Raw genomic sequence first — 17024 nt, forward strand, 5'->3', positions numbered from 1 at the left:
CATTGTGCAAAGTGCCTTCATCCAACCAGAAAGTAAGAATAATCAAGTATATTTAGTGCTCACTACTCTTTCTCTGTCCTCTAATCTGTTATTCGACCTTGAAAAGCAACCAGACGGCGGTTAAACCTTAAACCCCAAACCAAACTCACCTTCATTATCTTCCATTTTATATAAATATTTGATTGTTAATCATATATTATGGACTTAACCCAATTTTACAAGCTACTAAAACATCATCATTGTAACATTTCTCAATATACTTTGACATTTTTTCATTGAATAATTTCTCGCCGGAAAATGATTCCGACTGATCATGACGGCGGCGAGGTGGCGGCGCAGACGGTGGTTGTGGGGGTGAAGATGGATGCTTTGAGTAGAGAGTTGCTTACTTGGTCTCTTGTTAAAGTTGCTCAACCTGGTGATGTTGTTCTTGCTCTTCATGTTCTTGGTCCAAATGGTAATCATTTTGACTAATTTGTGGAAGTTTTTTGTGATTTTGGTGTTTGGGTGTTCTTATATTAATGTGAATTTTTCTGGGTTTTAAGTGGATTTTTGTGGGTGTGATTATGATGTTGGATTAGAATGTGTTGGCATCAATGGTTGATTTTAGTTTTGGGTATTTTTCTCTGACATTTTTAGGGATTTTGTTGTCTGGGTATTCTTAAAATGGTGCAAATTTTTCTGGGTTTTAGGTAGAGTTTTATGGGCGTGATATTATGTTATTGAGTGTTGTGAGCACCAATGGTGGATATCAAATTTGGGTGTTTCTCCAAAAAATTCTCATTGTTTTTAGTTTTTTACTCTAAAAATGTTTGGAATTTTTCTGGGGTTAACCCAGAAATTTATGATATATGTGTAACAAAAGAAAAAGTTAAAAATTGGATGATTTTGTCATTGAATTTGATGTTATGGGTAATAATGGTGATCTTTTTTTTTTTTTTGAAACCCAGTAATGGTGAATTTTAAATGTTGGTGTTTTCTCTGTAATTTCTGATATTTTACTACGTATTAACCTTAAAATGTTGGTAATATTTTTGTTTTTTTTTTTTTTTTTTTTTTTTTTTGGGGAAATTGTTGATTTTTTGTAAATGCAATGTTGTTTTGTAATTTATGATATTAGAGGTTTTTAAGATTAATTGGCTTTCTATTTATGCACAGAAATTTTTGATAACGATGGTAAATCATCGCTTCTTTCACTGGTGAAGGCATTTGATTCTGTTCTTGGTGTATATGAAGGTTTTTGCAACTTGAAACAGGTTAGCTTCTGATCTGTGATTGGCTGTGCAAAATTTGGCAGAAAAGGAAACAAAGTAAAGGTCGTATTTTAAGGAGGATTTTAGTTCGAGAAGTATTTTAATTTCCCAACAGAATTACCTTACAAACCAAACAAATGAAAATCTGATAACTAGTTTCTTCAAAATATTATATCAGACAGAGCCTACTAAGATAAACTGAGTCTTGCAGAAGTAGAATTTTGTGGGGCTGATTTTAAGATGCAAAATTGGTATGTTTGTTTGTAGGTTGATCTTAAGCTGAAGATTTGCCGTGGTTCATCAGTCCGTAAAATTATAGTCCGTGAAGCGAATTCATATGCTGCAGATAAAGTTATAGTTGGTACTGCTGCTAAACACCACACTATCCGCTCATCTACTTCTGTGGCCAAGTATTGTGCCAAGAAATTACCTAAGGACTGTTCCGTTCTTGCTGTTCGTAATGGGAAAGTTGTCTTCCAAAGAGAAGCCATTGCATCTGCTGCAGGAAAACGCAAGGATTCGAAAGGTTGTAAGCAGTTTATCCACTTAGTATATATTCAAGTTGTTCTGAATGTCGTGACATATGTTTGGAGGTAGAAAAGGGTCGTTTGGATTGGGTTTGGTTTGGGGTAATTTAGCTAATGAGTCATTTGGTTCGGGTCAATGGGGTCTAGTCACATTTGGGTCTATTGTAAATTGTAATTTACAAAGGAATAAATCAATTTCGATCCTATAAATATTCATGCTGGGTCAAGTCATTTTCAATTCAGGTAAGAAAGGGCCATCGGCTAGGGTACAGCTTGGGTGTGGGTTGATCATTTTGGGTTAAGTGAGTTTTACTAGATGTGTAGATATATATCTGAATCTTTCATGTTATTCAGGGGCCAATGATCAGCAAAATAGTATCTTGGAAGGACTTCAACGATCATCAACTATCAACTCAATACTCAACAATGATGATGCAGATATTTCACCTAAAGTGGGATGTGATGAAGGTGTAGATGCAGATTTGGAGCAAACCAGGCTCAAAATTGATGCTTTACGTCCAGAAATGGTGACAACACAGACTTGTTGTATTTGTTCTCATTCATTTTCTTCAAATAGTTCCCTCCCTTGCACCAGCATGACAGATGAGCCTGGTGATAATGATCAAGAAGACAATTCTAAGGCTTTAGTTCCATTCCAGAAGTTGGAAGCAGCATCTAGCTCAGTTTCGTTGCTGGTAAAAGAATTGCCTGAGCTTAGACCGGGTTGGCCACTCCTTAGACGTAGATTGTTGTCTGCAAGAGAAGGTTCTGCATCATCTTCTTCACGGGATATCTCCGTTGTGCAATGGGCAACATCATTGCCCAGCAGACATTATATGTCCACTGTAAGCTCATCTTCAATTGTACAAAATCGTGAGGAGCATGATGCAGATTCCTGTGATCAAGGAGTACAGAAAAATGCTATGGTTTCTTTTAGCACTGAAAAGCTACCTCGCACTCTGGATGAAGATTCTAGTAGTACACTTAGAGAATTGGAAGGTCTTCATGAGAGGTATTCCTCAACATGTAGGTTGTTCAAGTATGAGGAGCTTCAGTCAGCAACATCAAACTTCATGCCTGGTTTGACTTTTGACATCATTTTTCCATTTCAATGATTATGTAGATAAATCATTATAGTGTGTAACTGTGTAATGATTTTTAATTTGTTTCTTGCAGAAAATTTGATTGGAAAAGGAGGCAGCAGTTGGGTCTATCGAGGTATTCTTTCTGATGGCAAAGAATTGGCAGTGAAAATCTTAAAACCTTCTGAAGATGTGTTACAGGAATTTATGATGGAAATCGAGATAATTACTTCCTTACATCATAAGAATATAATCTCCCTCTTTGGGTTCTGTTTTGAGGACAGTAACCTTCTACTGGTCTATGATCTTTTATCCAGAGGAAGCCTTGAAGAGAATCTTCATGGTAATTTGCTGATCAAGCATTTCTTAATCATGATGTTATTAGAGGTTGTGTATAATTGGATGTGATATCAATAAATTGTTCATCCACTATTAGCAGGTGACAAAAAAGACCCTGTTGCATTTGGTTGGAATGAGAGGTTCAAGGTGGCTTTAGGTGTGGCTGAGGCGCTTTATTATCTTCATAATAATAACAGTCAACAAATAATTCATAGGGATGTGAAGTCATCAAATATATTGTTGTCTAAGGATTTTGAACCACAGGTAATGAGCTATGTAGCTTGATGTGCAAGTTTTTTGTGGTCTCACTTTTTTCTTTTCTTTTTTTTTTCTTTTTTTTTTCCTTTTCTTTTTTTTTTCTTTTTTTTAAATGCTCATGGACTTATTGCTTCTGCTGTCTTCAGCTCTCTGATTTTGGATTTGCTAAGTGGGCATCAACTTCTTCACATATTACATGTACGGATGTGGCGGGAACATTTGGGTCTGTATTCGGAAACTTCTAAATTTTGTCTTTGTTTTCTATAACCATCACTACATGTGTACATGCTTCTAAGAGTTCTAACTTTTTGATACATGTTTTTATAATATTGCACCTTGCCCTGCATGTAAAAATAATTTAATAGTCAGTATGTAATTTGAAATTTGTTTAATGTTGCAGTTACTTGGCCCCTGAATACTTCATGTACGGCAAAGTGACGGACAAAATTGATGTCTTTGCATTTGGGGTTGTGCTTCTTGAGCTTCTCTCAGGAAGAAAACCCATAAGCAATGAGTTACCAAAAGGTGAAGAGAGCCTAGTTATGTGGGTAGGTTACTCTTCCTGTATGGATTCTCTTCATTGTGCATTATGTTTTGAAATTCTCCATCTCATTATAATGATTGTTCATTGTCATCAGGCTAAGCCAATTCTAAATGGCGGTAAAGTTTCCAAGTTGCTAGACCCTTGCTTGGGAAGTAATTATAACCAAGACCAGATTGAACAAATGGTTTTGGCTGCTACCCTTTGCATCAGACGGTCACCTCGAGCTCGGCCTCACATGAGAGTTGTAAGTTGCAAATTGATTTATGTTTAGGAGTTGTATTTACAAGGATCACAACTAAAGCACTCTATATTCTCATTTTTATATCCATAAGTAATATTTCCATGTACTCTGTCTTTTGTATTGGTAAAAATTAAAGAGCATGACTATGTGACTGATCTGGGAAGTTCCCTGAGGTAGGACTGTGGGTCAGGCTTTGTTCTTTGCCGTCCTAAGAGAGAAAAATATCTACAAGCTGCATATTTTTTGTTTTTGTGAATGCCGATTTCCCCTTGAATATAGTTATGGTAAAATAAGGTCTTAACCTGTATTTCTTTCACTCGGAAGTAAATTTTCCTGTAAAACTTCATTTAGTAGAGTCATACAGAAGCATATCACTATTTTGGTGAGATAGATTGGCACAAATTTATTCCCTTGTATCTTATATGTTTTACCTTTTTGTTTTTTTACGATTGTATTCATTCTTTCTAATTTGCTATTCTTTTGGTTGAGACAGATAGTGAAGCTCTTGCAAGGAGACCCCGATACTATAAAATGGGCAAGGTTACAAGTCAATGCTTTAGACAACATGGACAGACTGGATGAGGATGGTCTTACACAGATTGATCTCCAGTCACACCTTAGTCTAGCATTGCTTGATGTTGAGGATGATTCTCTCTCTGTGAGCAGCTTGGAGCAACACATTTCACTTGAAGAGTACCTCCGAGGCAGGTGGAGCCGCTCATCAAGCCTTGACTGAGACTCGGATTTTTCTTGGGAGATCCTAACTATACATGACAACACAATTTTTTTCTGTATATGAAATCCTTTTCTTCCCTTTTTCTGAGTTCAACAATTAATTTCTACCAGTTCTTGGCCTAATTTGCTTGTATATGTAGTAACAAAGGAGTTGTCGGGTTTACTTACAGTACAGCTGAGTGTGAGAAATGGTGCATTCCTTGGTGGATCTTTTTGTATGTTTTCTGTTGTCAAGTGTAAGATAGATAGTGCAAATGTAGCTGTGAAGCTGAAACTGTAGTTGGCAAAGGCCTGTTAGTGCTGTTATATATGGCCAAATCTTGTACATATATATGTAACATATTGTACTGTACTTTAATAAAAGTAACAATGACATAGTTGAGATTGATTGTGTAAATTGATATTGGACATAGTATTCTTTCTTATGGTTGATATCATTTCATTTGGTAGAGCTTATTGATTGCAAACTGCTAACCTGGACTTGTTTGTTTTTCTCTCTCAATGATAGTAATGGTTTTATCTTAAACTACATTTTTAATCAATTGTTTTCCCTACCACACAAAACTAGTGATGGTTAAAGAATGAGATAACTAGATAAGCGATTATCTTCTTAGTTTCCAAGTAAAACATTTTTGACAAATTAAAAAAATTATATGACTAGATATTGTTGGATTTAATTCAATGGAGTACCATATAATGTGTACTAAATCATGTAAAGAGTCCTTTTAAAATCTCCGTTGGCCTTGTAAGAGCATTAATAACGGAGTCTCTTAGGTGGTTCTAAAGGAACAAGAAAGTTTAGGTAAGATATAGAAGTTTCTAATTTGGTGTTTGCAATTGGTGTTTTGAAATAAGACACAAATTATGTACAAACACTTTTTTGGTGCAGTAGGCCATACCATGTGGACTACTGCCAACTCAACAAAAATAACAGAGTCTGAGTGCAATTTCAAATAACCCTTAATTTCAAGTAACCTAAGTCATATGTAACCCCTAATTTCAAGAAGTAACCCCCTACGAGTAACGCCTAATTTCAAATAACCCTTAATTTCAAGTAGTAGCCCCTAATTTCAAGTATCTCATATGAAGTATTATAAGTAATCCCTAATTTCAAGTGACCCATCTTATAACATACCCAAAATAGAAGACAAAAACAAGCAACCCACATTATAAATAACCCCTAGTTATTTTTTACACATATATTTTTTAAATAAAAGTAACCCATAAATTTTTTACATATCTACGTATTGTACTTTTATTCATATTAAGGGTCTGTTCTCATACGTTGAAATTCAGTTCAGTTCAGCTAAGTTAACTTAAGTTCAGTTCAGCTCCTAATTTCCTTCTCTTATAAAATATTCATTTCAGTTCAGTTCAGTTTAGCTCAGCTTAACTCAGTTGAATTCAGTCAATGAGAAGGATCTCTAACTTGTGTCATAAACAAACCCTACCCAATGATATCTTTTCTATAGCATAATCCTCTCCAAAACACGACAAGTATATCAAAGCCCCTAATCCCACGGCTTAATATCAACCCTTAATGATGTTATCCCTAAATCCACTTATGTTGACCAATAAAAATCATCAAAGACTCTTCTTAGTCAAATACAATCTCCCAAACAAAAACATAGCTTACCACATTACCAATTACCATTACCATTACCATTACCAACCACTCCAAGTCTTCTACTTCTCAAACCCCCTACTCTAAACAACCGCTCTCTTTTTCCCCCCAACACCATGAACCACCACAACAACCACCACAACAACCACCACCATTACCGCCACAACCACCACCAACAACACCGACAACAACACCAGCAACACCAACAACACCGGCAACAACAACAGCAACTCATCGACTCATCCTCCTCTCCTCGCTACCTCCCCCACCTTCCTCCTCCGCTGCCGCCGCCTCCGCCGCCGTCTTTCCCCGACGACCACCCTCATCTCTTCCTTCCTCCTCCTCCTCCTCCACCCCACCACCATCATCATCATCAGCAGCATCCTCTCTCTCCTCGCATCCTTCATCATCAACCTCCTCCACCCCCACAAACTTCTCATCATTCCCCCATTGAACCCCCCTTCAATTTCATCAACTCCCCACCTCACCATAACCCCCATCAACACCCTCATCTTCATCACCGCCGTCTTCTAGAAGACGAACATCGAGATGGGTTTCGATCTCCTACTCGGGTAATCCCACCTAATCATTACCATCATCATCAGAATCATAGTCATAATCATCATGGTATTGATGATGTTGATGTTGATCATCAGCATCGATTTCGGTTATCTCAGCTCCCTCCGCCGCCGCCGCTTCCGCCGATGTCGGCTTCAAGGGTTTCGCCGATTTCGGGTTCTAGGGTTTCGCCGATGTCTCCTGGTGCTTGTCGTTCTCCTACTCAATTTGTTCATAGGGTTAGGCGTGAAATTGAGAGTCCTCCTAGGTTTAGGGAGGAATTGGGTTTAGATTCTCGTGTTAGGGTTCATCATTCTGATGGGGTTGATTATCAATTGAGGCGGGATCGAGATCGGGAACGAGAACGAGAACGGGATAGGGTTGAAGAGCGTAGGGTTTTGGGGGTTTTTGATAGGTTGGAAGGGGATTTTGGTCGTGATCGTGAGTTTGAGCATCATGAGAAGTATTACCCTGAGATGATGCCGGTGAGGAAGGAGATTGAGTTGAATTCGGGGAGTAGTGAATGTCGGCGAGGGTCGTTGAATGATGAGGGATTGATGAGGGGTGGTAGGGATGCTGTTGTATTGGAGGAGAATGTGAATATGAGGCGGGGGAGTGGCGGTGGGGGTTCGAGGGAAGTGTCTCGGTCTCCCATCAAGTTTCGGATTGGTGGGGTTGAGGTTGATGATGAGGGAAGTAATAGAGGGAGGAAGGAAGAGGTTCAAGAGTATAGTAATCGCGGTACTCCTAAGAAGAATGTGCAGAAGAAGAGTGCATTTCTTAGGATACAACCAGGGAAACCACAGCAGCAACATAGTAGTAGTTTTAGGAATAGGTTTGATAAAAATAATAACAGTAATAGAACTCCTAGTCCACACAAAGGAAAAGAGTCGAATTCGGAGTCTTTAGATTGTAGGGTGAGTGAAGAGAGAGTGAGAAACAATGTCGAGCTTGATGTGTCTTTTAAATCAAATGCTTTAGTGGCCAAGCCGATCATGGTTGCCCCTTCTTGTTCTGGGGTAGAATGTAATGTGAATAACTCATTGACTGATTTAGGTGTTAGAATAGATGGTGATAGTCTTCCAAAAGTAGAGAGTCTTACTGGTAATTCTTCTGTATCTAAAAGGGTAGAGAAAGATATTAAGAATAGGGTTAGAGTGTCTCCTATCATGAAGAGACTTGGCAATCCAAATAATGTAGAGCTACACGGTAGTCGCTCAGAATCGTCTTCTGGTGGGTCTAGTAGCATGTCTGGAGGTATTACTTCTATGGCAGATTCGAAAGGTGAGGTTTTGGGTAAGGTTAATAAGAAAGTTGGATTAGATAATGTATCTTCGCCTACTGTTAGGAAGAAGAGGAAAGCCAATAGCCCTCTTTCCCGCCTATCTAGATCAGTGTCCACAAAGGCAGATAGTGGGCTTGTAAATGTTGACAGTTCAGCCAATCATCCATCTGATGGCTCTATGCCTTCTGATGTCTCTGTAAAGAATTTAGAGACAAAGTCTTCTTGTGGCGGCAATGTTATTGATTCAGCTCAGAACATATTAGTGGATATGGGCAAATTTGATGTCAGTAAATCCTCTGCTGCTTCAGATCAAGGGGAAGTTCTAGGCCATCCTGTTTCTGAAGCATCTGATTCTTCTAAGAGAATGAGGGAGATTGGAATGTCTGAACATCTTCCTGGTTCACCAGGATCCCTGAGGACTGGATTTTCTGATGGTCATGGAAACATGGAGGGTATGTTACAAGATGAGCAGAAAATCTGTAATCCTGATGAGTATGTGACAAAACCTGTGGAGAAATTTAGTTCGGACGTATATATTGGAAAGGATTGTGTCAAGGATCAGGATATGGCTCCTGTATTGGTCGTCAATAATGGTTCTGAGGATGGTTCCTCTGAGTTGGCGATTCGTGTTGGAGACAATGTGGATAGTAATGACAATTGCTGTGGAAATGTGGATACATTGGATTTTGTAGAAAACATGAGCTCTATCTCAATTCCAGCTAATGTCTCAAACAATGAAAATATAGTGGATTTATCATGCCCATTGACTGATGCTGTTAAGTCTTGTGAAAATCAGGTATTTTCTTCACCTGAAAATACTACTGTTGGACTATCATTAGGGAGTTTGTATTCTGATAGAAATTATGAGTCAGAATCAAAGTATTCTGAGGATTGTGAAAAGTTGGAAAGTTTCTCAACTGATGTCTGTAGTGACAAAAGAACCTCCCTAAGTTACGATGATGATGTTAGCATTAGCTTAGAACATGTAAAAAACAGTGCTCCTGATGTCAGGGATACAAATGACATTCAGGAGCAACAATGTCAAGGTTCAGAGACCATGTTAGTCAATGATGATACCACATTAGGAAAAGAAGACAATTCAAAGACTTGTGTTGATGCAGGTGGTGTATTGGCTGTTCCTGTTAAAAAGGATAGGTCTCAACTCAACAGAAAGAGAAAATCCAAAACTGAGACGGACTCTTTAGATTCGAGAATATCTGAATCGCGTCAATTGGTTGTGAGCTTAAGCTTTCCTATTGAGAATGCAACCCTTCCTGTAGAGAAACATAGCTCTGCTGTTTCAGGGTCATCATGTGTCGAATCAGATATTTCACTTGGAAATGAAATTGCTGGAAGTTGTTTAAAGGGTATACCTGATTTAGATCTAATTGAGCATTCTTCTAGTTTTGGTAAGAAAAGAAAAGTATATCCATTAGAATCTGTTTTCTCTGGTGCACCAGAGTTTGAGAGTTCTGATTTACCTGTGTCTGGGAAATCGTTGACACCAGTAGCTGATGAGCCCTCCGCCAATCATTCACCACAATTTTCAGAGAGATTTGAACTACAAAAGTCCGTAATTACTGGGAAAGGTGCAGTTGATAGAGCAGCCAGCAATTTGTGTGTAGAAACATGTAGCTTAGCTGACAATTCAATCTCTGACTTCCTGTGCACAGATTCATGTTTATCTCTCACAGAGAGTACCCCACCAGATGTAGAGCAGTCTAATTTGCCTGAATCCGGGTGTCATCAGAAGGTAGATGAGATTTTGATGACTGCTGGAGCCGATGATGGAAATGGGCTCAATACGTTGGCAACAAATGAGAGAAAGAGTAATATGCAGTGCTTGCCAGCTGATCATACCAGGGATGCAGAGCAAGGATCTCTGGCAATGAATATGGATTGTGATGGTGCTATTGCTCTAAATTCTAATCTGTCCTTTTTGTCTGGTTGTTTGCAGTCACATGCTGAATCTACTCATGGTGGAGTTACTGCTAACTTTGATATGTTGGATACACCATACAATTCGGGCCTAACTGAGGCTTGCTCTCTTCTTCCTTCATCCTTGGATACATCAATTGCCAGTTCAGTGATTCATGTGACCTCAGGTGAGAAGCTGTGTAAGGATGACAAAAAATCAAGTAAACCTTTTGCAAAACAGAGCTCAATTACCTCCCAGGCCAATCTGCTTCCTGAAAGTCATAAGAAAAGCTCGAAGCCAGGTATATCAGCAACATCAGGTGTTCAGCCATTTGCTCAGAAAGGTGTATTGATGTCATCAAAACAGGGAAAGACTACAACATCCAGCTCAAATCACATGATCAGACAGAGGAAGAATGTGCTAACCCGTTCTGAAGCAAGTCCTTCCACCAGCCATCTTTCAGCCGTGATTAAACCCTCTAAATCACAGACTTTTCCAGTAAAACCTCGTACATGGCATCGAACAAGTAACTTAACAGCTAACATACCTGCGAAAAAGCCATCAGTGGGAATTCCTCCACCACACAGGGCACTGTCTAGTAAAGCCGTGAAGGTACAGGACACTTCTTACGTACGAAAAGGAAACAGTCTTGTAAGAAATCCCGTTTCTGGTGCATCCACTTCAGGTTCTCTTGCTGTTGGTGCATCCACTTCAGGTTCTCTTGCTGTTGGTGAATCCACTTCAGGCTCTCTTGCTGTTGGTGCATCCACTTCAGGCTCTCTTGCTGTTGGTGCATCCATCGATCGGCCAAGGCCAAATAAGACAGACAAGATCAGGAAGATTGTGGGCTCTGTGATGATTGAGTCTACTGGGTTACCTGATGGACTTGTGAAAGGAGGGCGAAATGCCCCCATTGAAATGCCAAAGACGCCTCCATTACCCTGCAGTAGTAAGACATCAGATAATGATGCTGTATACTCTGGACAATGCACATCTTCCTTACATGTGGATCACCCTGTAGGAACTGACAATGAAGAGGCACTTAAATCTCCTGATATTGCATTGAATTCCTTTATGGATCCTGAAACTGCTGTGAACAGAAATTTGGAGGATCCTGTTATTTTGAGTGATGGAGATTTGCTTGGATCGAAATCAGAGAAGATGGTATACGTTAAGCACAAATTAAATCAATTGATTGCTGCTTTAAAGTCCTCACAATCATCTTTGCTTAACTCTGACAAGGGCGCAGCTACATCTTCCGATGTCAATTACTTCAAGAGAAGAAAAAACCAACTCATAAGAGCTTCCTCTGATGGCAATATTCAGCAATTGGCTGTGGTAAATAAAGATAATCCCATGTCACTTTCTCAAAGGGCTTTTCATGCTTCCTCTGGCAGAAGTTTTACCAAAAGACTATCAAATAAAGGTATCTTATTACTCGCCTTCCCATTTGACTACTTTAGTTCGTTAACTGAATATTGGATTACTACATAGCAGTTTATGTTTGTAATATTTTTAAATAATTGGTTGGAATTTTCCATCTGGCTTTTGCTTCTGTTTGTGTATAATTTTTTTCATTGTCATATTATAATCTACTACCTGGAAAAGAGTCCATACTAAATTTTCTATTATATGCAGTTAAATCTACAAAATTTTCGCTTGTTTGGAAGTTGGGTGAATCCAAGTCCTGTGGTAAAGGTGTTGATTCAATGAGATCGAGGAGACTGCTGTCCCACTTATTACCTTGGAAAAGAGCTACTTATTGGAGGTTTGTCTGGCAGAACTCAGCCAGCTCTTATAGTGCTCCTATTTGCTGAAAGCATATGCTATATCAATTAGATTTTATTTCAATGCTTTTGCTTGTGGATGCATTTGTCTGACTGAAATTATGTGGTTGATTTTTAGTCGAAAACTGCTTTCTTCAAAAAAGAGGGGTGCTGTGTATGTAAGGTCAAGTCGTGGTTTTTCTTTAAGAAGATCAAAGGTCATAAGTCTTCCTGGAACTAGTTTAAAATGGTCGAAGTCCATGGAAAAGCGTTCAAAGAAGGTTGGAGAGGTTAGTCAAATCATTATTTCAATGTGATGATTACAAATGATTTGTTTTCCTATGGCTCTTTTGTGTGTAACTGGGTATTATACTCCGCTTTGTCTTACTAGTTTGCTTATTAACCATCACAGGAAGCTGCTAAGGCAGTTGCTGCAATGACTTCTGTACAAAAATCTGGATCCTTACAAACTAGTTCTAAAGCAGGTAGGTTGATTACAAAATTCTTAGGTCATAAAATATTCTGTAATCTATTTTGAGACATAAATAACTAATTTGTAGTGTGGGCTTCCCCTATACCCCTGGTTAAGTATTGTGTATTTTGGTATGGTCTTGTTGCAACCTTTACCACTCTAGTTGATCTGGTTATAAATATTTGTGATGAACAGGAGAACGAATATTTCGTATTGGCGTTTTTCGATACCGTATGGATTCTTCAAGGAGGACACTTCAAAGGATTTCAGGTTTCTAGTTTACTTTGCCCTTGTTCTTTTGCTTCCTTAATTTCCTTCATCATATGATCTAGAGCCAAAAAGAAATTATAATGGCTTGACATTTTGGTTTTGATTCAATTACAATATAGACTCTTAAAACTTATTCAGCGAGAGGTATATCAATGGGGTAGTCGGTAGCCTATTCATAGCTATGTCAAAGTCAGGAGTTAGAAGTTGATTCTCATGCTGTCATTAATAGTAGTTGATCAATATATTTATATCCAAGTATAGCGCACGTGCATCCTTGTGTTTGGAAGGGGTTTGTATGATGCAGAGGATCAACAGCTGATTTATGCTTCTTCCTAGCAACTTGCTTTCATAGTCACCAAGTGCTATACGAACATTGTGCATCTATTCAGTTCTTTGTATTTTAGAATGCAGTTTGTGTAGTTGTTGCCTATTGGGAATCTTGGGATGTGCTAGATGGTTTCTGCTGTCATTCCACTAGAAAATTAGCTAGCATAAACAGTTAGGTCCTGATAGAGGATACAGCTAAAGAATCACAATATGCGGCCATAGAAGACCATGGTTAGAGTTGTTTTTAATCTTGTGTGAGGATGGTCATGGACAGCTTTTGAGTGTGTCAAAGTGCAGTTTTACTAAGCTCTGATTATTTAAATTTTGTGGTAGTGAGTCAATTGTTGGCTCCCCCCGTTTAGTTGCAGTTGTAGGCATTCAATATTTCTTCTGCTAAAGGATGTGACTTGTGAGTTCGCTCAATATAGATATCAAATTTTACTGTTGCTAAAGGATATCTTTATCTTAATGCTCTATGTATAAGTTTAACTAAAATAATGGGTGGCCTTGTGTTGCTAAATGTTAATGCTCCTTTAAATAGCTGCTTGGAACTGTGATCCACATGGTACTTATTTGCCTTTCAGATTTTCCTGTTGATTCCCTCAATCTTCTTTTAAGAATTCATCTGCTATTTATGATTGATATTCAATAGTATTTAAACTAACCATAAATTGTTGAATAGATGAGGAAGCATCAGACTTTACTGCTTCAAAGACAGAAAAGGATGTCAGAAAAACTTATGTGCCAAAGAGGCTAATAATTGGAAGTGATGAGTATGTCAATACTACTTGCAACTGTTTGCAGGAATGTTGTTTTTGGAATAAAACTCACTCTTTCGCTCTGGTTTTGGATAAATATCTTCCTATTTGGTAGGTATGTTCGGATTGGCAATGGCAACCAACTTGTCAGAGACCCAAAGAGGCGCACTCGAATTTTGGCTAGTGAAAAAGTTCGATGGAGTTTGCACACTGCTAGGATGCGATTAGCCAAAAAACGTAAATTCTGCCAGTTTTTCACTAGATTTGGTAAATGCAACAAGGGTGAAGGAAAATGTTCATTTATACATGATCCATCAAAAATTGCAGTCTGCACCAAATTTTTGAAGGGTTTATGTGCTGATCCAGATTGCAAATTGACTCATAAGGTCTATCATGCTATGCCCTCTGTCTGGATGATTGTGTTTGGACCATTGTTGCTTAATTCTATATCTGTGATGCAGGTTATTCCTGAAAGAATGCCCGATTGTTCATTTTTCCTGCAAGGTGGTTTTCTATCTTTATGCATTTGATTAGTATCACAACGAGCATAAATGTTGACTGCCTTCTCATGCAGGCTTATGCTCCAATGAGAAGTGTCCTTATCGTCATGTCAATGTGAATCCAAAAGCCTCTATATGTGAGAGCTTCCTCAGGGGCTATTGTGCTGAAGGGAATGAGGTATTAATTGCTAACATCAATATATTTAATTTTTTTTGTTTTTCAAGTCATTAGCCATTTTTATTAAAGAAAGGAGAAGTCATTAGCCATTTGCATTTTCTCTGTCCTAATGCATTTGTCCACCTTTCCTTTTTTTAGTTGTCTAAAATAATTTTCTTTAGTTAGCCGCTGCACATTAATTTGACTTTTGCCATTCCCATGTTGGTTAAAGTTTACGAGTTAAAAGTGTCAAAATGGACAAGGGGGGTAAAATATGATGTCATTGTTATCCTCTTTCTGCAAAGTAGTTTCTTTTTTGCCCCCTTCATTCATGTCTTTCAATTATTAAATGCCTCATTATTTCCAAAACTAGATTAGAAGGAAAATTCCTTGGCATTGCAAACTCTACTGCTTGTGTAGTTTTTGTGTTTTGAAAGTATGATTAATATTTATTTGATTAAACAACATTTACTTGAAAATTATATTAAGAACATAAAAGAAAATAGAGGCACAGTAAAGTAGCATACATATATATATATATATATATATATATATATATATATATATATATATATATGTATGTATTTTATCTCAATGCTATTACCTTTGTACAGAAGGTTTATCTTCCTCCCCTGCCTGTCATTTCCTTACTGGCTCTATCTTACTAATCTTAGGATACTAAATTAGTTGGAGGTAGTGCATACATCTTCACATATATGGGTTCTGGATTCTGTATCGACTTTGCAATGGTGGATGTGCCATTGTTTGTCATGCTTTTGTCCAGATATTATTAGATTTTCTTGTCCAGCTTGTTCTAGGTCTATCATAGCAGGAGTCTATATTAGCATCATGATTATATTTTCATGGCATGGATAAATCAAGTCCTGTGACACAGTTATCAGAAGGGTATCTCGAGTTGTGTTTTGGGATTTCAAATTGACTATTATGTTTTCATTTATTGGTTTCTTCAACCAAACTTCTCTGTTTGCTTGTGAGTGTCACCTGTCGACTTACCTGATAGAAACAAGTAGAAAAAATCTCTGTCTACACACTTGCAGTGCCGGAAGAAGCACAGTTACATCTGCCCCGAATTTGAAGCCTCCGGTAGCTGTCCTCAAGGATCAAAATGCAAACTTTACCATCCAAAGAAAGGAAAGACTAAAAAACGGAAAGGTCAGAGGGATCAGAAGAATGCTAAGGGACGTTATTTTGGTTCTGGTCTCTCAGTGGTTGTAGATCCTGAGACGAAACCCATTACGCTTAAGAATCATGCTGAATCCAACAAAGTCAGTAGTGTTTCCTTTCAAGGAGACTTGGGTGACTTTGTCAGCCTTGATGTAAGTGATGATGAAGCACAAGAGGATGGGCCGACAAGTGAACATGCCTTCTTATCTGATGACGGCCCTCAGAATTCTCAGCTGGATGATTTTGACGAACTGATAAAGCCTCTTCGCTTACTGGGTAGGTAGGCTTTAGGTAAATCCTAGGTTTTATTATTAGTCCTTAAACATGCCACTACTGCAGTCATGGGAAGACAAGGAATATCATGGAGATGCAGTCATCTGTAAATGTCTTGTTTATTTGCATTTCCTCATCTTTTCCTTTTTTCTTGGGGTGTTTATCGGGACAGGAGGGATTTGTAGTATACTTTTTTTTTTCCTTCCCTTTTTGTATGTGGCAATATACCGCCTTGTAAAGTTGTAGAGATTATACTATAATATTTGTACTTTATGTAATGATTAATGAATTAATGAGATTCACGAAGGGAAAAAAATTCCAACAATTTGAGAACTTCCTGTTGAGTTTGGTTTGAATTTGTGTTGCTAAAAGGCAGGAGTATCATTGAACACATCAAGGCAATTCTCTTCCACATTAAACACTGTTAAATAAAAGCCTTGAATCCTTGACGCTGTTTAGACGGACATCAAGGGCTAGTTCATTACCTTTATGAGTTATGACCCATTTGGTAGATGATTATACAAAGGGGTAATAGGAATGAATTTTTAATGTAACTTGACAAGCAAAGTTATTCTCCATATAGTATACTACCTCCATTATTTAATTGACACGTTTTGACTTTAGGACTATTCACACACGTCCCTTTGACCGTGTTTTGTACTGTATACGTAATGAAAAATATAGTCATGTGAAATCTTGTTAGAATCATCACGTTATATACTTTCAAAATATCAACTTTTCATAATTTTTGTTTGTCGATAATTAAAGATATTAATGATTGAATAAGTGCATTGGCAAACGTGACTAAAGAAACGTGTTAACTAAAAAAAAACGGAGGAAGTATAATATTATAATCTCATCCGCAGACTTGTGTTTTTCTTCATAAATGTCTATTACAATTGGTTCAGTTTTTACTTTTATAATATCAATATATAATATTTCGTCACGCTCA

General features: G+C 37.8%; 1 protein-coding gene and 1 pseudogene across 5 annotated transcripts; both read left to right on the forward strand.

Moving 5' to 3' along the window:
* The first annotated feature begins 256 nt into the window (after positions 1–256).
* LOC145614102 (protein kinase STUNTED-like) lies at positions 257–5396 on the forward strand (annotated as a pseudogene). The gene is made up of 10 exons (XR_014107053.1): positions 257–457; positions 1159–1256; positions 1521–1779; positions 2135–2860; positions 2957–3205; positions 3302–3465; positions 3606–3682; positions 3860–4007; positions 4098–4247; positions 4738–5396. The product of XR_014107053.1 is annotated as a protein kinase STUNTED-like (transcript).
* Positions 5397–7246: 1850 nt separating this feature from the next.
* LOC145615547 (uncharacterized) lies at positions 7247–16405 on the forward strand. 4 transcript variants are annotated; one of them, XM_081670620.1, is made up of 10 exons: positions 7247–11790; positions 12003–12132; positions 12270–12420; positions 12543–12615; positions 12798–12872; positions 13882–13972; positions 14073–14343; positions 14419–14461; positions 14532–14635; positions 15673–16405. In XM_081670620.1, the coding sequence occupies exons 1-10, from the start codon at positions 7308–7310 to the stop codon at positions 16081–16083; spliced, it is 5832 nt and encodes a 1943-aa protein (XP_081526746.1). In that variant the 5' UTR covers positions 7247–7307; the 3' UTR covers positions 16084–16405. The 4 variants fall into 4 exon arrangements, with proteins under 4 accessions (XP_081526746.1, XP_081526745.1, XP_081526747.1 ...); XM_081670619.1 differs by having other exon boundaries at positions 7247–11079; positions 11110–11790; positions 14073–14461; XM_081670621.1 differs by having other exon boundaries at positions 7247–9242; positions 10404–11790; positions 14073–14461.
* Positions 16406–17024: the final 619 nt, after the last annotated feature.

This window comes from Chenopodium album, chromosome 25 (genome assembly GCF_948465745.1).
Source record: "Chenopodium album chromosome 25, dcCheAlbu1.1, whole genome shotgun sequence".
In the NCBI taxonomy this organism is placed as follows: domain Eukaryota; kingdom Viridiplantae; phylum Streptophyta; class Magnoliopsida; order Caryophyllales; family Amaranthaceae; genus Chenopodium; species Chenopodium album.